The sequence below is a fragment of the Podospora anserina genome, chromosome 3 (genome assembly GCF_000226545.1).
Source record: "Podospora anserina S mat+ genomic DNA chromosome 3, supercontig 2".
NCBI lineage: Eukaryota > Fungi > Ascomycota > Sordariomycetes > Sordariales > Podosporaceae > Podospora > Podospora anserina.
The window spans coordinates 2,871,333-2,889,666 of record NW_001914856.1 but is presented as its reverse complement, the minus strand read 5'-3'; the positions used below and the strand labels follow the sequence as shown (position 1 = coordinate 2,889,666).

General features: G+C 54.1%; 9 protein-coding genes across 9 annotated transcripts; 5 read left to right on the top strand and 4 right to left on the bottom strand.

Moving 5' to 3' along the window:
- Positions 1-312: 312 nt before the first annotated feature.
- Positions 313-1,371, top strand: PODANS_3_10085 (uncharacterized protein; the record flags this gene model as incomplete). The annotated part of the gene is made up of 1 exon (XM_001909784.1): positions 313-1,371. One exon carries the CDS (start codon positions 313-315, stop codon positions 1,369-1,371), a length of 1,059 nt encoding a protein of 352 aa, XP_001909819.1.
- Positions 1,372-1,647: 276 nt separating this feature from the next.
- PODANS_3_10080 (uncharacterized protein) lies at positions 1,648-3,141 on the bottom strand (the record flags this gene model as incomplete). The annotated part of the gene is made up of 2 exons (XM_001909783.1): positions 1,648-2,608; positions 2,663-3,141. The coding sequence occupies 2 exons, from the start codon at positions 3,139-3,141 to the stop codon at positions 1,648-1,650; spliced, it is 1,440 nt and encodes a 479-aa protein (XP_001909818.1).
- Positions 3,142-3,471: 330 nt separating this feature from the next.
- Positions 3,472-6,168, top strand: PODANS_3_10070 (uncharacterized protein; the record flags this gene model as incomplete). The annotated part of the gene is made up of 1 exon (XM_001909782.1): positions 3,472-6,168. One exon carries the CDS (start codon positions 3,472-3,474, stop codon positions 6,166-6,168), a length of 2,697 nt encoding a protein of 898 aa, XP_001909817.1.
- A 970-nt stretch (positions 6,169-7,138) lies between these two features.
- PODANS_3_10060 (uncharacterized protein) lies at positions 7,139-10,234 on the top strand (the record flags this gene model as incomplete). The annotated part of the gene is made up of 1 exon (XM_001909781.1): positions 7,139-10,234. One exon carries the CDS (start codon positions 7,139-7,141, stop codon positions 10,232-10,234), a length of 3,096 nt encoding a protein of 1,031 aa, XP_001909816.1.
- A 183-nt stretch (positions 10,235-10,417) lies between these two features.
- On the bottom strand, positions 10,418-10,912 carry PODANS_3_10050 (uncharacterized protein; the record flags this gene model as incomplete). Its single annotated transcript, XM_001909780.1, has 1 exon — positions 10,418-10,912. The coding sequence occupies one exon, from the start codon at positions 10,910-10,912 to the stop codon at positions 10,418-10,420; it is 495 nt and encodes a 164-aa protein (XP_001909815.1).
- Positions 10,913-12,299: 1,387 nt separating this feature from the next.
- PODANS_3_10040 (uncharacterized protein) lies at positions 12,300-12,755 on the top strand (the record flags this gene model as incomplete). The annotated part of the gene is made up of 1 exon (XM_001909779.1): positions 12,300-12,755. A coding segment is annotated over one exon (456 nt), but the record flags the coding sequence as incomplete, so codon positions are not given.
- An 8-nt stretch (positions 12,756-12,763) lies between these two features.
- Positions 12,764-13,624, bottom strand: PODANS_3_10030 (uncharacterized protein; the record flags this gene model as incomplete). Its single annotated transcript, XM_001909778.1, has 1 exon — positions 12,764-13,624. The coding sequence occupies one exon, from the start codon at positions 13,622-13,624 to the stop codon at positions 12,764-12,766; it is 861 nt and encodes a 286-aa protein (XP_001909813.1).
- A 416-nt stretch (positions 13,625-14,040) lies between these two features.
- PODANS_3_10020 (uncharacterized protein) lies at positions 14,041-15,416 on the bottom strand (the record flags this gene model as incomplete). The annotated part of the gene is made up of 2 exons (XM_001909777.1): positions 14,041-14,714; positions 14,777-15,416. The coding sequence occupies 2 exons, from the start codon at positions 15,414-15,416 to the stop codon at positions 14,041-14,043; spliced, it is 1,314 nt and encodes a 437-aa protein (XP_001909812.1).
- Positions 15,417-16,588: 1,172 nt separating this feature from the next.
- Positions 16,589-18,236, top strand: PODANS_3_10010 (uncharacterized protein; the record flags this gene model as incomplete). The annotated part of the gene is made up of 6 exons (XM_001909776.1): positions 16,589-16,713; positions 16,768-16,971; positions 17,073-17,538; positions 17,593-17,756; positions 17,814-17,879; positions 17,930-18,236. The coding sequence occupies 6 exons, from the start codon at positions 16,589-16,591 to the stop codon at positions 18,234-18,236; spliced, it is 1,332 nt and encodes a 443-aa protein (XP_001909811.1).
- Positions 18,237-18,334: the final 98 nt, after the last annotated feature.

The following is an 18,334-nucleotide window of genomic DNA, read 5'->3' as shown; positions in this document are numbered from 1 at the left end:
CACGCTCAACTTGTACACAGTGCGGGCTGTCGAGATACACAAATACCTGTCAAGGGGGACCGGATGGGCTGCTTGGCCACCAAAAGTCCCCTGGTGTGCCTCGGCGGCCATCAAGTCCTCGTCTTACCCTCACCTTGCACTTGCCCCCAGTATCCTCTTTACTCTTTGGCTCCTCTGGCTGGAACTTGAACTCAGAGTCAGAAATACAATCTTGCATAACCTCCTCCTTGCTGCCCCTTTGGACAGACCTCAGTCATTGCCTTTGCTGTATTTTACTATTCTTTTCTGTACCATCTGTAAAGATTATCAACCATGGCCAGCCGTGTCAAAGGATGGCTTGATCGCCGAAAGAGCATGAGCTCTCTCAAAGCATCCTCCCAAGCGGCCCCGAACAATGATAACCCTTATGGGGCGGACTACAACAAATCGGCTCCGAGAAACGCAGGCATGAATTCGCAGAGGTATTCTTCCATGTCTGTCTCATCTCGATACTCAGGGGCTCTTCCCGGGCGCAATAACCTCGGTCCCATCGAGGAAGACAACAACGGCGGGTTCCTGCCATATCGCCCTCCCCCTCAAAATCCCGCTCCTCCAGCAGCATCGCAATACGACCTGGGATACGGCCGCCCGGCACCGACACCGGTGCAATACTCTGCTCCTCCGGTCCCCGTTCAGTACCAGCCTGCCCCATCTTCGTATGCTCCCCCAACGCAAAGCTTCAATCAGCATCTCGGGCCAAACCAATACCAGAACCACCCGATCCCCCCCGGAACCCCCCCGACACCAAACAGTCAACACAACAGCCTGACCAACATCTACACCAGCGGCAGCAGCAACCCCAGCTCCTACGGCGGAGGCGTGAGCACCCCCGACACCAGATACAGCAGCGACAGCCTCGGCGCCTCCAACCGCGGCTACAACAACTTCCCCCCACAGCCTCCGCAACAACAACAAGACTCCAAACCACCACCGCCCCGCCCATTTACCCTCAGGAAACCCCAATCCCAGCCCCAACCCGTCAACAACCCGCTCCCCAAACCGAGCGACTTCTCCAAGCAGGCCAAAGCTTCTCCCGTCGAGGTCCAGCGGTGCATCAAGCTCCTCCGCGCCTTGTTCAAGCTCCGGATGAAGATCTGGTCCGCGCAGGAGTCCCACTGGTCGACGCACCCAAAGACGATTGAGAACATGGCACAGGCGGACGATTTGCTGAGGGATATCCAGAACATGGTCGGGGACTGGCAGAACAGCATCGCAAAGGGGCAGATGTACTGGGACGAGGAGGAGAGGGCGGAGCTGAGCGTGATTATGCAGAGCCTGAGTATGTTGAGGCCGTACGGGATGGGGGGCGGGCATGGGTTTAGGCAGCAATAGGGGGAGTGGTTGAGGTGGGAAGAGTGAAGATGATGCCCATGGTGTTTTTTTTTCTCTCCCTTCCTTCTTGACCATCTGGAGAAAATGTTAGCATACACGATAGTTTGGTGCAAAGAAGGGGGATTCATACTTGCCTTGCATACCTAGTCGGCAAACATGACGAGAATCCTACTCCTACTGGGGTGTTACTATTCTATACCAAATTCCACATAAAATTACAAACCCATCCCACCAAAACACCTGCTTGACCAGAAAAAAACAAAACAAAAAACTCCCCTACTCCCTACTCAAATCATTCCTCTTCTTCCTCGGCCAATCCGGACAAACATCAATCACCTCCCTCGGAAACCACAGCTCCAAAAACAAAAACAGCAAATAATCCACAATCACACACAAGCAAAACAGCTTCCCCGCCCAGATCCCGCACCCGTAATACCGCTTCAGCCGATCAATCAACGCAAAACTCTGCACCCCTGACCGCCCCCTCGTCGCGCTCCAGCTATTATTCGCATTATCCCCCTCATAATACCCATAAAACTCCCCCTCCGAAATCGCGCCGCAGATACCGTTATACACCCTCTCCGTCCTCACCGCGACATTCTCCCAGCTGTACATCTCCCTCACCTGCGCATGAAACAACTCTGTGCGGACTTTGTTCGCCCTCATCGAGGCGATCGCCCTCCCCGTGGCAGCCACCAGGTCGTCCTCCTCCGGCTTGGCAAACACCGTCATATGACTGGGCAAGACCTCCGGGATCCCACCGACCTGCGTGCAGACTACATACAACCCGCAACTTGCCGCTTCCACAATCACCGTCCCAAACGCCTCCGTAAGTGACGGATGGAGATAGATGTGTCCTCGTACCATCACGTCCCTCACCTCTTCATGACGAATCGGACCGAGCATCTCCACCCTGTCCTGGAGGACATTCTGCTCAATCATTTGCTCTAGATCAATAGATTTGGGCCCGGAGCCGGCGATGATGAAGCGGGTGTTGGGATGGTTTTCGAGGATGCGGGGGATGGCGGCGGTGAGGAGGTCGGTGCCCTTGTTGTAAAAGAGGCGGGAGATGACCACGATGGTGATGATGTCGTGGGGACCTAAAGGGCGGGCCGGGGGTGGGTAGGAGGGGTTTTCAGAGGGGGAGAGGGGTTTGAAGTTTTCGGCTACAACGGCGTTGGGGATGACCGAGACCATTAGGGGGTCGAGGGAGGCGCGAAGGACGGTGTTTTCTTTGCTGTTTGGGGGGTAAGTCGTGAGGGTGGGAAAAGGGGTGAAAAGGGGGGTTTACCAGGTGTGGCTCACGCAAATGACATGATCTACATCACTCAGGGTGAATTTTAGCAACTTGTTGGTGAGGATACTGGCTGCGTCCGCAAAGCCAAACAGTGAATGATCGGTAAACACAGTCCGAAGACCCATGGTTCTAGCGTGGAGGATGGCTTCATGGCAAAAGTTGCTTAGACTGGCGTGACCGTGGACAATGTCGATGCGCTCGCGGAGCACGATGTTGCGGAAGATGGGGAAGAAGGAGAAGACGGTCGGGAAGGTGGCAGAGCGGAAGATGACGAGGAAGGGAACGTGGTAGACCTTGAGGCCGTTGGTGAGGTAGCGGACTCCGGTGCGGCCTTCGTAGGCGTGGGTGATGATGATGACTTTGTGGCCCCTGTCCATGAGCTTGGTTGAGAGCTGGTAGATGTGGCTCTCTACGCCGCCTGGTTGCGGGTAGAAGAAGTCGCTGACCATGGCGATGTTGTATGTGGGCGCCATTTTCGATGGGGGGAGTGTGAGATCCCTCTCATTTTTTGTGAGTTGAGGATAGTGTTATGGAGCTGTCATGAAGACAAGAGTGAGTGTCGTGAGTGAGGGTGAGATGGCTTCATCCAATGCCCCTTCAGGGGACACCAGTGATTGGATGGCGCACGCGTTGGCCTGCGACGGTGTTTGGGAGGGCTGCCAAGAACGGGTAGATCCACCCTCGAACGGCTCGATAAGCGATAAGCAGGGATAGCGAGAGCGGTCAATGCTGGCAATTGGACGAGCCCCAGAAAAAAGTTGGGACCCCACTGCCAATTGCGCAGAGCTCGACTGAGAGCCTGGATGTCGACTTTCTTTGCGCCCGTCTCCGATTTGCAGCCAAACAAGAGTCTGATTCTCCAGCTCTTTTCTGACATCGCGAACCATTTTAATGACATTTGGGATTTTGAATACTCCAGCATGTACAACAGATACATTCCCCCACCAAAAGCAAAGGCGTCGCGCCCATCTGACATACCTGTGCGACCACCGCCCGTCTACCGAGATCCAGAGCCAGAGCCACTGCCGCAATGGTCGGAATATGCAGAGCCTGCCCCTGTGCCAGTACAGACGTCGTCATGGCTTCAACCATACGCCAAGCGCATCGACGCTACAGCACAGCCAACCAAGATTGTATTCGGCGATGACGAGCCCCCAGCTCCCAGCGCGCCAAGCTCGGGCCCAGTAGACGACATACCCAAAGTAGCTACCGAAGAGGAGGAAAAGACACCCAAGAAGTCAAAGAGCAAAAAGAACAAAAAGTCCAAGGGCGACGAGGGGGGGGTAGAGGAAAAGCCCAAGAAGCGGAGGAGGGTAGAGGAGGAAGAGCAAGAAGACAAAGAGGAGGACACTCCAGGTGTCGCCGAGGAAGCGGAGTCAACCGAGAATATCGCCAACGAAGAACAACAAGACAAGCGGAAACCAAAACGAGAAAAGAAGAAGAAGCCAAAAGCCGAGGAACCAGAAGAAGACGATGATGCGGTTCGGAGCAGGCATAAATCCGTGTTTGAGAAGGTCGCAAAAGCTCTCCAGGCGCAGGCTCCTGAAGATGACGAGGACAAGATGGATGTCGATGGTGCCGAGCAAGAGCAAGAGGAGGAGCCAGTCGTGGAGCACGGCCTCGAGCCGATCCCTCAGCCAGCACCAGTCGCTTTTGACGAGTCGAAATTGACGTACGAAACATTGCCGCAATGGATTGCCTCGCCAATTCGAGTTACAGAAAGTACGACGAAATCGTTTGAGGAGTTGAAGATTGCTGCCGAGCCAGCCAAGGTTCTTCAGTCCAAGGGGTTCAAGGAGGCTTTCGCGGTGCAGACTGCCGTGTTGCCGTTACTGTTGCCAAATCCCGACAGACAAGGAGATGTGGTGGTGGCTGCTCCTACTGGTTCTGGAAAGACGTTGTCATATGTTTTGCCGATGATTCAGGACATTAGCTATGGCCGGATCACGAATCTCAGAGCGTTGATTGTGCTGCCGACTAGAGATCTTGTTCAGCAGGTACAGCAAACGTGTGAGGCATGCGCTGCTGCTTTTGCTTCAAATGGCGGGAAACGAGTCAAGATTGGGACAGCTGTGGGTAACAAGGTGTTCAAGGAGGAGCAATCGGCGATTGTGGAAAAGAAGGCGAGATATGGCACGGCGGAAGATTCCCACTCGATGGAGGCGTTGTCAAGTTGGACTGCTAGCGAAAATATCAACCCTGAGGACTATGCCTCCAAGGTTGATGTGCTTATCTGCACGCCTGGTCGTCTGGTGGAGCATATCAAGCAGACACCGGGATTTACACTGGACTACGTTCGTTGGTTAGTGGTCGATGAAGCCGACAAGCTGCTGGCGCAGGACTTTCAGCAGTGGCTGAATTTGGTATTGGACAAGCTGAGCGTGGAACGAAGACCATCACGGCGGGTGTTCCCAAAGTCCAACAAGAAGGGTGTGCGAAAGGTCATACTGAGTGCCACCATGACGCACGATATCAGCATGTTGAATTTGCTGAAGCTTTCAAGGCCAAAACTGGTTGTGCTGGAAGGCACCAAGGCTGGCGATCAGTCGTTGCCGCCTCTGCTCAAGGAGTATGCCATCAAGGTCCGCGAGCCAAGTCTTAAGCCGCTGTACTTGGTCGACTTGCTTCAGAGCGAGCTTTTGGCCGCTGTGCCCCTGGTTGAGAAAGTTGCGGAGGAAGAGACAGCATCTGCATCTGAGAGCAGTGACTCGGATTCTTCTTCGGAATCAGATTCCTCTTCAGGCTCAGACTCAGACTCTGATTCTGAGTCTGATTCTGATTCTGATTCCAACTCTGGCTCTGACTCTGGTTCTGACTCTGGTTCCAGCTCTTCCGACTCTGATTCATCCTCGGAGTCTGAAGCTGATGAGCCAAAACCAAAAGCCAAGGTACCGGCTACCAAGGGCAAATTCGCCAGCTCTGCCCTCATCTTCACCAAATCCAACGAAGCCGCTCTCCGGCTTTCTCGCCTCTTGGCCATTTTGGTACCTGGATTGGCGCATCTCATTGGCACCCTCACCTCAACCACCAAAACCATCCGTCGCACGCACACCTTACGAGCCTTCACGCAGGCCAAGCTCCGCATTCTTGTCGCCTCCGACATCGCCTCGCGTGGTCTCGATCTACCAAACCTGGAGCACGTCATCAACTACGACCTCCCCATCAGCGAAACAGCCTACGTCCACCGCGTGGGTAGGACGGCCCGTGCTGGCAGGGCAGGTGCGGCTTGGACATTGTTGGAGCATTCCGAGGCTAGACGGTTCTGGAGGGATTTTGCTGGTGAAGGAGAGGGGGCTTCCACGAATATCTTGCGCACCACGCCGGTTGAGAGGGTCCGTCTGGACAAAAAGGAGGAGAAGGGGGTTGGGGAGAAGGAGGAGGGTGCCAAGGTGGAGGATTTCAGTGAGGAGAGGGTGCAGGCTTATGAGAGGGCTTTGGCGCAGTTGCAGCAGGAGGCTACGTTTTCGAGGGGGAAGAAGATGAGGAAGGAGGGGAGGTGACATTAGTTGAAGTATATCGTGATGGGCTGTCAACGGCAGCAATGGGTGAAAGAAGATCTAATGCCAGCCTTGCATAACTTGTACAAACCTAATTCTGCACTGTCCAAAGCCTTGGAGGGTAGTTGCAATGGTTGTACATAGATGATAAGTCTAGATTCTAGAGCATTCCAATCATGGAAGGACGACCGGTGGTCGACGAAACGACCGAAACGTAACATTGTGGTATCTGTACGTAATGAGACGTCCCGGGACATCTGCCGCATTCGCCGGCTCAACGGCCCCACTTCACGGCGCCGGCCCGACAAACCCTCCGGTCAAGCGCTGAAAAGGGACATGGGGTCAAGGAGCAGTATGAGTGAATGAAGATTCTCCGGTCTCAGATATGCTAGTTTTATGCTGCACGCAGCCTTCTGCTAATCTCGAACAATGAATTTCAGGCTTTGCTCTTTGATGCCAAGACACCCTCTTGGCAATTAGCTAATCAGATACCGATCTGGTCTTGTGAGCGGAGATGATCTGATTGGCCAAAGCTCGCCCAAGCTCGGGCGTCGCATCAGTGGACAGGGGTCTGTGGGCGCTGTCAAGAAGATGTGAACAGCGTAGCCACTTTGGATTTTGGAACAGATTGATAGAACAAGAAACACCAGATCCCAGAAACGAAGAAGGAAGGTCATCAGACTCTTCCTCAGTTGAGGCCACATCTATAACTTTTGCTCCATTTTCTTTGCGATATCTCCTGTCGCCTGCCGCTTGCTTGCCATTGACTCTTGCGTAGCGGTGCATTCATTCTACCTATTCATCCACAGCAAGCTCCAAATTGGCGGGGAACTCGAACAAGTACCTTTTGGGTGACAGCTGGCTGGAGCTCTACTTTCCCACCTAACACCAGCACCACCAACACCAACACCAACATAACAACACCGACTCGATTGTTGTTTCGGCGACACACACACGCACACACTCGCCCACCATGGCGCGGCCAACATTATCGCCGTTGTCAATATTATTATCTGCCATCTTCCTCTTCTCCTCCCATGTCTTTGCCGTTTCCGCTGTCCTGGGCGTCGATCTGGGCACAGAATACATCAAGGCCGCCCTGGTAAAGCCGGGTATTCCCCTCGAGATTGTCCTGACAAAAGACTCGAGAAGAAAAGAAATCTCGGCCGTCACCTTCAAGCCCTCTCAAAATGGCCCCAAGAAGGGCACCTACCCCGAGCGCGCCTATGGCTCTGATGCCATGGCCCTTGCCCCGCGATTCCCTGGCGATTCGTTCCCAAACCTCAAGCCCCTCCTCGGTCTCCCCGTCGATGCCGCCCAGGTGAAGGAATATGCAAAGCGCCACCCAGCTCTTCAATTGGTTGCCCACAAGGTCAAGGGAACCGCCGCCTTCAAGAGCGCCGGCGCATTTACACAGGAAGAGGAGGCATGGCTAGTGGAGGAACTGCTGGCTATGGAGCTCCAGGCTATCCGCGCCAACGCTGAGGAACTCGCTGGAAAGGGAAGCTCTGTCCGCTCTGTCGTCTTCAGCATTCCCCCCTTCTATACCATCGAGGAGAAGCGCGCCATCGAGTTGGCCGCTGACCTCGCTGGTCTCAAGGTCCTGTCGCTCATCACCGAGGGTCTGGCTGTGGGTCTCAACTATGCCACCAGCAGACAGTTCCCCAATGTCAACGAGGGAGGAAAGCCCGAGCACCACATGGTATTCGATATGGGTGCTGGCTCCACCACAGCTACTGTGCTCAAGTTCCAGAGCAGGACGGTCAAGGACATTGGCAAGTTTAACAAGACTGTTCAGGAAGTCCAGGTTCTTGGCAGTGGTTGGGACCGCACCCTTGGTGGTGATGCGCTCAACTACTTGATTGTTGATGACATGATCTCCAAGTTTGTCGAGTCTCCCAAGGCTCAGAAGGCTTCCGTGACGGCTGAGGGCGTCATTGCCCACGGCCGCGCCATCGCCAAGCTGACCACGTCTGCCGAAAAGGTCAGGCACGTTCTCAGTGCCAACCAGGTTACCGGTACCAGCTTCGAGGGTCTCTACGATGATATCGACTTCAAGTACAAGCTTACCCGCGCCGATTTCGAGGAGATGGCTTCGTCTCAGATTGAAAGAGTCAGCATCGCCGTTCAGAACGCGCTTACTGCTGCCGGACTTGAGGTCAAGGATCTTGACTCTGTCATTCTTCACGGCGGTGCTACCCGCACTCCTTTTGTTCAGAAGCAGCTCGAGAAGGCCCTTGGCGGTTCGGACAAGCTCCGCACCAACGTCAACTCTGATGAGGCTGCTGTTTTCGGTGCTGGCTTCAGAGCTGCCGAGATCAGCCCCAGCTTCCGTGTCAAGGAGATTCGCATCTCCGAGGCTGCTGTGTACCCTGCCGGCATGAGGTGGAAAACTGACGAGGGCAAGCCCAAGCACCAGCGCCTTTGGACCGCCAGCTCGTACTTTGGCGCCCCTGCCAAGGAGCTCACCTTTACCAACAAGGAGGACTTTTCCGTCAACTTTTACCAGGCTCTTGAGTCTGCCGAGGCTGACACCAAGGTCTTGGCCACTCAGAACTTGACTGCCACTGTCGCCGAGCTTGTTGAAAAGCACAAGTGCGACAAGGCCGACGTCAAGGTCAAGGTCGGCGTCCGTCTCACCAACGAGGACGGTGAGGTGGACGTGACCAAGGTCACTGTCGAGTGCGAGACCGAGACCGCCGAGAAGGCCGGTATCGTCGATGGCGTCAAGAACCTGTTTGGTTTCGGAAAGAAGGAACAGAAGCCACTGGAAGGTGATTCCGAGAGCGAGTCTGCGGACGCGTCGTCGTCCCCGACCGATTCATCCTCGAGCACCACTGCCTCGTCTTCTGCCGCCTCTTCTGCCGCCTCTTCTGCCTCTGCCTCTGCCTCTGCCTCTGCTTCTGCCGACGGAAAGCCTGCCGAACCGAAAAGGGAACTAATTGTTATCCCAGTCAAATTTACTCTTGAGAAGTCTGGCATTCCCCAGCTCTCCAAGGCGGATCTTACTGCCATCAAGGACCGTCTCAAGGCTTTCCAGGCGTCTGATCGCGCTCGGAGACAGCGCGAGGAGGCGCTGAACCAGCTCGAGTCGTACACCTACAAGGTCCGGGACATTGTTGAGAATGAGGACTTTGTCCGCGTCTCGACCGCCGAGGAGCGGGCCAAGATTGAGAAGCAAAACAGCGAGGATAGTGACTGGCTGTATGGCGATGGTGCCGATGCCACCGAGAAGGTGCTCAAGCAGCGCCTGACCAACCTCCAGAAGCTTGTCACGCCTGTTCAGCAGAGGATCGAAGAGTTGGCCAAGAGACCTGAGCTTATCAAGGATCTCAAGGACGCCCTCAACAGCACCCAGCACTTTGTTGCTGACATCAAGAAGCAGATTGCTGACCACGAGGCGTTCCTTTCTGCCCAGGCTTCAGCCTCCGCCTCCTCATCCACCACCAGCACCGAGAGCTCGACCGTCACCGAAGCCCCTGCCTCGTCTGCCGACGACTTTGACGGCCTTGAGGATGAACCCAGCAGCTCTACCAAGACTGCCACGAGCATGGAGGACCTCAACAAGGACCGCGGTCCTGTTCCCCCTGTCTATGAACTGGCGGACCTGAAGGAAAGCGAGGAGCTTTATATCACCATCTCTGCCTGGCTCGAGGAGAAGCTCATCGCCCAGGAGAAGCTCGGCGAGACGGACGACCCCGTCCTGTTGGTCAAGGACCTCGTCGACCGGAGAGAGAAGCTCGACAAGGCGGGCATGGATCTCGCCATGAAGGGCGTCCGCAACTTCGAGAAGCGTGAGAAGGCCAAGAAGGCCAAGACGAAGAGCAAGACCAAGACGGCCAAGGCCAAGTCGACGTCGACGCAGAAGAACGGGAAGCCGGCGGCGCCGACTCTCAAGCTGCAGCCCGGTAAGGACGGGAAGATGCCGAGCCAGGAGGAGCTGAACGAGATGCTCAAGGAGTTCTTGGACAAGCAGCAGTTGGAGAATGAGAATCAGCAGGAGGCCAAGGAACCAGTCTTTGAGGATCCAGTGGAAAAGAAGGAGGAGGGGGGACATGATGAACTATAGAGGAGGGCGTCAAAAATATATGCATCATTCAGTTGTTTTGGGGGTTTACATGGATGGATGGAGTTTTGGCTGGGAGGTGCGAATTGCAAAGAAGACATGTATAAATGTTGAATGTGTACAGATGGACAAATCGAGCTAGATCTTTACATGCTTTTTGATGTTTTGATGTTGAGGATTGGTGAATTAGACCCTCTCCGCCCCGGCCCAGGGGTCATGATGGGAGACTTCGACCCTTGGTCCACCACGGCTGTTATTGTCGTCTGGTTGTGTTTGCGTCTGGGCTGAGCTTGAGGTCCCTCCATAGCCATTGCCATTTTCGTGACCACCCTGCTCCTCCTCCTCCACTCCCCCGTCAATATACCTCCCTTCCTCACTGTGACCCCTCCCCCCCGTCAAAAGCGGCCGTCTCCCCTGCCCTTCATCGTCCTGTCCAGTAAAAATCTCCACCACCCTCCCCAACCACACCTTTTTCCCTTGCCCCCCCCTCCGCTGTGTTTTAAACACCACCAGTGAAAGAAGCTGAACAACCCCCGCTACCACAACAACACCCAGCTCCACCCCGGTCGTTTTGTTCAGGGCGTCTTCCCACGGTCCAGCGCAGGGTGTGTGCCGGTTGAACTGCTTCTCGCAGCTGGAAACATCGCCGTTGTTGCCGCTCGAGGGAAAAGGCCAGGCCATGTCCTTGGTTGATTTGAAGCCGCAGCAGGAGAGGGAGTCTTGAATCGTGCGGATGGGGGTGGCGGAGTGGGATGTCCAGAGGGATCGCCAGGTTGTTTGGAGGGCGCAGGGGAGATAGGGGGATGTGAGGGTGGCGCCGAACAGGGTGGACAAGATGATGGTGAGGAGGAGTTGGAGAGCGTTGGATAAAAGGGGGGGGAGGGGTTTGCGGGGGTGGGAGGAGGAGAAGAAGGTTAGGGAGGTGGTGAGAAGGGAGAGGAGGGGGAGGAGGATGGTGAGGATTGTGAGGGTGGGGGAGAGGGGGAGGGAGAGGGTGGTGCTTGTGTGGTGTTGGTAGCTGGGATAAAGGTTAGTGATGGCGAGGGGAAAGGGGAAACGGGGGGACAGACATGGCGAGGCCGGTTAGGGTGATGATTAGCTGGGAAAAGGGTTAGCATTGGGGTGATTAAAGGTCAGGGTGGTGGCATACCAGGACGTAGAGGGCGAGGAGGAGGACCATGGCTGCGTTGAGGGGCGCCGAAGCAGCACGTCTGGTGCAGTTTAACTCGCGATCAAAATGGTCAATATGAAGTCGAAGTGACAAGTTCAGGGACAAGAAAGGAAGAAGAACATTTGTTTTGCTTGTCGTCCAGAATTATAATCTGAAGTTTGTCGGACAGCTGCACCACGACGTCAACAGCCGGATTTTACCCCGCCCGAGGCCTACCGCAGCAAAAGCCTCCAATCCCAACGTTTTGAGCCTCGCAAAGAGGCATACTATCGCCCGCAACATGATCTGGCTGCCTTTCACTGGGCGGATCATGTGCTGTCCTGTCCAGATTGGCTGTCCACCTACTCATATTCACACGCCCAACGAATGAGCACCGTAGAGAAATGTGACCACAAGGGCACCCCTATACAAAGAGCAGCAGCGCCAACTCAAACACCCGCGGCCAGTCAACAGCCGCAGCTGTGTTGGTGATTTTCGCTTCCAGACTGCCGGGTCAGCCAATGCTGCCTCCGCCCCCAACGGGCATCGCTAAGGGCTTCACAATATGCAGCGAACCGCTGATCTGGAGGGCCCAACATGTTGCAAGTTCGAAACCAGCCCAAAAGAAAAGCCCTAGGGGGCTAGAAATGGACACATTTTACCATGATTGAGGCGTATAGATTGATCAGGCACCGGACCTCTGTTTCCGTGATGATATCCATTATTGTTCTCAGCATTGCCTCCTGTGCTCAGTAATTTTATTTGTAAATCATCCAAGAAAATGGCCCGGAATAAACCCCGTCTGCATGTAGCATTGTATGCCAGAGGAGGTGCTGCCAGGATGCCAGGAGGCGAAGACAGGTGAGTTGCCTATCCCACGCTCGGGAGGTCTCGTGCTAACAGTGTAATGCCTCCAGATATCACTGGGCCCTGATCACCGGCCCCAAGCGAGAAGCCGATGCTTCTCGCGGGAAACGATACCATGCCAAAGAGCCACGACCAGGAGTGTGGGAGTACAGCGAACAAAACACTGGCACCGCATCCACCCTCATGATCCTGGTCCGTATCCGTACCGCCAAAGTCAAGAACATGGTCCGGCTCGAACAGGTACTGCGGAGTGTACCCATTAGGGTTGGGCAGCCGGGTTGGAACTGCGTGGAGTGGGTCCGAGAGGCGTTGTCGGCGCTGGCCGGAGACGGGAAGGCCCTCGGGACTTCCAGGATTGACTGGCAGACTGTGCGGGTCACGGCGATGCGGTATGTGCGGCAAAAGGCAGCTGAGCACCGGTTTGATGGCAGAGCCAGGCCAGGCCAGTTCAATCCCCGGGTGGTGCCGACTTTTGACCTGTTGGCCGGAAGGGAGGTGATCCAGTAATGTGTAGACTAGATGTCAACTCCGAACTCGCCAAAGTAGCGCCGGCGCTGCTTTTCCATCTCCAACTCGTGCGGAAACGGTTCCAAGAATTGGTCAACATAATCTCTCCAGAAAGCCAGCCGTGGGGTGATGTGCCAAGTTGATGTGTACTCCCAGTAAGGCGGCATCCATCCCGCCATTTCCCAGTCGATAATCGCCGTGAGGGTGTCTCCTTCGGCCATGATGTTGTTGGGGCTCAAATCGTTGTGTGTAAAGACCGGTTTCTGCGACTCTGATGAGCTGTTATACTGAGCAACTAGCTCCCTCAAGCCGGGGAGTTTTCCCTCGAGGTCATCGTCAATTTCATCAGCGCTGCCAATACCACCACAGAGCTTTCGATGGAAATCTTCAATAGTCTTAAAAGGCCCCCAGTACGGACCGTCAGGAAGGCGACCATCGCAGATAGGACCACCATCCACGTTCGCAACCCCCGTGATATTCTCTGGAGGCGATAGCCGTCGAAGCTCGCTAGCCATGGTTCGCAACTGATCAAGAATGCGAGTCCTAGATTCTTCCGACCGCTCGCTCCAGTCCTCTGAGAGGATGCGTCCTGGTACTCTTTCCATCAAAATATACACCCTCTCGCCGTGCTCAAAACTGCAGTAGACCTTGGGGACTGGAATCGATGTGTTTTCGGCCACAAAGCGCATCGCGTTGGCCTCAGCCAGCGTCGTGAACGCCCCCGCCTTGATGCACCGCTTTGATGACACGCAAACAATGCCCCAGGGCGATTTTCGCAGACGGCGCATCCATCCGATAGAATTCAGTCGAAATAAAAAGAGCGTGATAAATCGATTGTAAGCCGTGTCGTTGATTGGTTTCGACTCCATGGCAACCTCTGGTGTGACGCGTGCTGATGTTTAAGTGAGAAGATGAGTTCCAAGGCCGAGCGTGTCGCGACCAACACACCGAGATGGACAGGCGGTGCCAGACATCACGCGTTTCTTTTTCGTCGCTAACTCTCTTTGACAAAAAAAGGACACCGAGGAACAGTGAAGAGATGGACGAAGCGATTCGAGATAAACAAAATATATTTGACGTCTTCTTTGGATGTCAATCGATGAACGATCTTGGAGCTGGTGGCAACGGAACAGGTGATGGAACTGATGGAGCTTTGGGGTTAGGGTTCCTACTTGTTGTCTCACTCACCAACACTTCAGGACCCACCATCAAAAGGGGTCACGAGATATGATATGTTGATGCAGATTAAACTTTTACATGTTTACGCCTGCTCGCTACGCCACCATTATTCTATCCCGAGCTCATATTTCCACGCACGTATCTTCCCCTCTCGCATAGCCCATATTGAGTCCTCAAGCTCCTTCTGTCTCACCTCAATCCCCTTGGCAAGATGAGCCAGTACTTTGGAGGCAAATTCATCAGATTTCCCTTCCTTCTTTTCTATATTTTTGTATATTTTACCAGCAAAACCAAAGATCTCGATAAACGATCCAGCCCTCGCGGGGCTCTTCGTTGGTGGGGATGGGTCAGGAAGATTGACACTGGCCGGTTGTGAATAGTAAACGCCGGCAGCATGTGGATGGTAGAAGCCGTGGAGCTCTGGGTTGTAGAAGCTTGTACGATCCGGTTGAGAGCCGCTTGCCGATTCAGGTCCAGAACTTTCGGCGCCACTGCCCCCGGAACTCAGTGATGTTGGCACACTAGGGCTGAGCGAAACCCTGTGTTCGTTGAAGGGTCGTGTCGGTGATGTCGAAGCGGCGCCGTTTACCTCGCTGCTCCCCGTGAATAGCTTCTCCAAAGTGCGCCCTACTCTTGCGGGCAAATCCTCCATGTTGGCGAGGTATCTTTCAATGGCGTCTTTGGTGGAGTCTTTGACACAGTGCCTGTAGTCGCTTTGGTTGCTGTCCAAATATCGACGAAGATCGCTTCTCATGGACTGAATCTCACGATCCCTGATATCTACATATCGAGTCGTTAGATAACGCTGTATGTCTTTGCCAGATGAATCCCAAAGTATTTACCTTGAAGGTTCTGGAGCTGCGCAACGGGCGTCAGGATAGCAACGCTTTCTTTACTTCCTGTCCATATGGCCAACTTCAGATGCTTTCTGAAATGATGCTCCCAGCCAAACCAAAGGAACATGTTGGCAAGCTCAGCGCTGCACACGCAGGTGTCGCCATCGTAGACCTCGCACTCCCGAGTGAGACCCCAAGGCCGACCGTCTCTCGAAATCGGGTCAAACTTGCAAGCTATGACATCGCGACGTTCATCTGGTCCACGCTTGCGGCTGAAGATCTGTAAGGGCAGGGTGGCGGGGTCGGGAGGGCATTCGCACACCCAAGCGCACTTGCAAAAGGGAACTAGATGTTCAAACGTGCTGGGAATATTCCCTGTTGAAGCAAGATCACGGAGAAAGCCCCTGAAGTCGCTGAGACTAACACCTGGTGTCAGGGATGTTGGATGGGGAAGTTCGCCCTGTCTCTGGAAGCTTATCTCTTCTGGTCTCCGCCCGAGGTCGACTTCGAGATAAACTATGCGCCGCTTGAGGAAAGCGCTGCGTTTCTTGACGCGCGTGACCTCATCGGGAGACCAGAAGATGAGGCGCTCGGTATGGTTGTCGTCATGTCGGAAGAGGAGTCTGCTGCATACGGGAGCGGTCATTTCTATCTATGACACTGTCAAAACGATCGCGAGAAAATGGCCAGAGCGACATGATGTGTTATCTGTTGGTCATTACAGGATTCCAGGGGGTCGAATCGATGCTTTTTGTTCACCCACACTACCTAAGTAGGTACCTATGTGCCTCACAGCTTGGAAGGGCCAGAGCAGACCAAAGTCCAGAGGACTCCCCCTCCCTCCGATACCGTGCATATTTGGTTTTGGTGGGGGTTCCTTTCTCGGTGTGGGCAGCGGCACCAGCCCCCGCCTTCTTCATCCCGTTCTGATCCGGAGCTCTTCAAGGAGGGAAATGCGGGCAAGCAGTGGTCGCCTTAAACTCGGTTGAAAGGAGACACCCACCCACCTCGTGGAAACGGAAATTGGTCAAAGCTGGACCGGTTTGGTTGCCGGCTGTGCTAATATTGTCATGAAGCCTCCGTCTCCTGGCCAATCAATCCCTTATCGCAACTATCACACCTCAAGCCACCGCTTTGCCGCCCGCTGCATCGTATTTTGACGCCTTCACACCCCGGGTCCCGATCCGGGGTTGGGAAGACTTTTGCACAAGGCTCGAGCTGGCTGTGCTCTCGTCTGCCGCGTCACTGGGTTTCTGAGAAGGGTGACATCTTTGCTCTGGCCGGTTTGCTTGACTCGGACTGTCATCATGTCCAAATCCCATTAAATTGCGGCCCTCTTCTTACCCTCGTTTGCTGTTGTTCATATGCGCTGACATTCTAGACGGGCAGCGACCTGATTCACATGGAAAGGATGACAGCTCCAATCTTGACGCGTGCCGATGTCACTTTTGATGTAAGTTGCTGTGCCAGAGCATAAACCGCCTTGAGACTGGAAGCTGATCAGGATATCGAATCGACTCAAACAGAAAGCTGACATCGCTTGGCTGATGGTATGCTCAGCTCTTGTTTTTCTTATGGTTATATCGATCTCTATGGTTTACTCTGGGCTTGGAAGCCGGTTGTTCGCCATCACCTTGTTCAAACAGCCCCTGCTCACTGGTGCTATGATATCTTTCCAGGTACGGCAATTCCAATTTGTTCCCCACCTCACAGGGCGTCTGACCTCGACACATTCAGTGGTACTTATGGGGTTACGCCTTGACATTTACTCCTGGAAACATTTGGTTCGGCAGCCTGTCAACGGCAAATGGTCTACAGATGTCGCCGAGCGATGTCTACTCAACCAACCAAGGGTCATCAGTCACGACCAGTGAAGGGCCACCCGTCCAGCATCTTCCAGAGCTAGCCTTTGCCCTCTTTCAGGGCATGTTTGCAGCTTTTACGTAGGCCCTCGCCATCGCCCGTTCATGACCTGATACTTGCTAACCCTAAACCAGTGCTGCTCTCATCTGCGCAGGCACAATGCAAAAGATGCACTCAGCAAGGTACCTACTTTTCGTCAGTGTATGGTCAGCTGTAATCTACAGTCCAATTGCTCGGTGGTCTTGGTACAGCGAGGGCTGGTCTCACCAACTGGGCAGTATGGACTTTGCTGGCGGCACCCCAGTGCACATAGCGAGCGGCGCCGCTGTTGCCGCCATGTCTATTTTTTACTTCTTTGAGTCCAATGGGTGGCAAAGGGCCTACTTGCACCTATCAAGTGTTACGAAAAAACGTATCAATGAAAACCTCCCATGGGCAGCGGCCATGTGGGTCAAAAGCTGGTTGTTCAACACCTCACCATGGCTCCCAAAGTACAAACAGGCCGACATCATTCCAGGAAGGAGTTACGAAGTATACGACGTCAACCAAGCAATCTTTGGGACCGGGTTACTTTGGTTTGGCTGGTATGTAGTTGTCCCCCAGAGCTCTTCTTTGCGGAGTCCAAAGCTTCCCCTCGTCAGACCCTATCTGATACACTCAACAGGTTCGGTTTCAATGGGGGTTCAGCACTTGGGGCAAACAGCCGAGCCGTATCTGCATGCTTGGCCACGCACGTGGCAGCTTGCGCTGGCGGTACTACCACTGTGTTCCTTCACTGGGTTCTAAAACAGATATACATGAGGAGCGCCGATTATGAGCCGCGCGAGTTTAGGAGGCTCACTGCCGTGCACTTCTGCGATGGGGCTATCGCTGGGCTTGTAGCCATCACGCCAGGAAGCGGTTATGTTAGTGGCGAATCTTAAGGCTTTGACAATCTTGTATTAAGCTAACAATGCCAGGTTCCTGCTTCTACGTCGGCCATATTCGGCATTGTCTCAAGTGCTGTCGTGTACATGTTGAAACCCCTCACTTCTGAATATCTCCCGGATGACGAGCTCAAAGTGTTTCTCATACACACCGTTAGTGGTTTCATCGGAATGTTTCTGACTGGGTGTTTTGCGAGGTAGGAGAAGAATCAGTCACCTACACCGGATAAGACTTGTATCTGACAGCTATGCAGTCAAGAGGTTGTTGAATCGGACGGCTTCTCCGTATTGACGACAGCATCGGTGTCTGAACGTCTCGGGTAAGCTTTATGGCCAGCGTAGAGACGACACAGCTACTGACAGTTACTAGAAATCAAATGAAGGATGCCTTCGCCGGGCTTGGCTACAGCTTCTCCGGCACCATTATAATTCTAATGATCGGCAGATCTATCATGTTCGCAGTGAAATGGATGCGATCAGATGAGACAGAGAAACGGGCTGCTAAAGCTTGGAGCCAGGCTAACATCTTCAAGTTTGGAAAGGATGGAAATCCGGCAATCCAAGACCGCCTGCGGGCACGGGAGCGTCACACATGGGAAGATGATACGATAGAAGGTGGCATTCCCCTCAGTACACTTGACAACGATCGTGGCCCATCACCAAGGCTGTGGAACTGAATGGAGTGAGCCGAAAGTTGGAGATTGGGCAGAGTGCAGAAATTGGTTCGGCGAATGATGATTCTAAGCAGATAAAGGCGTTTAATGTATAATTAGAA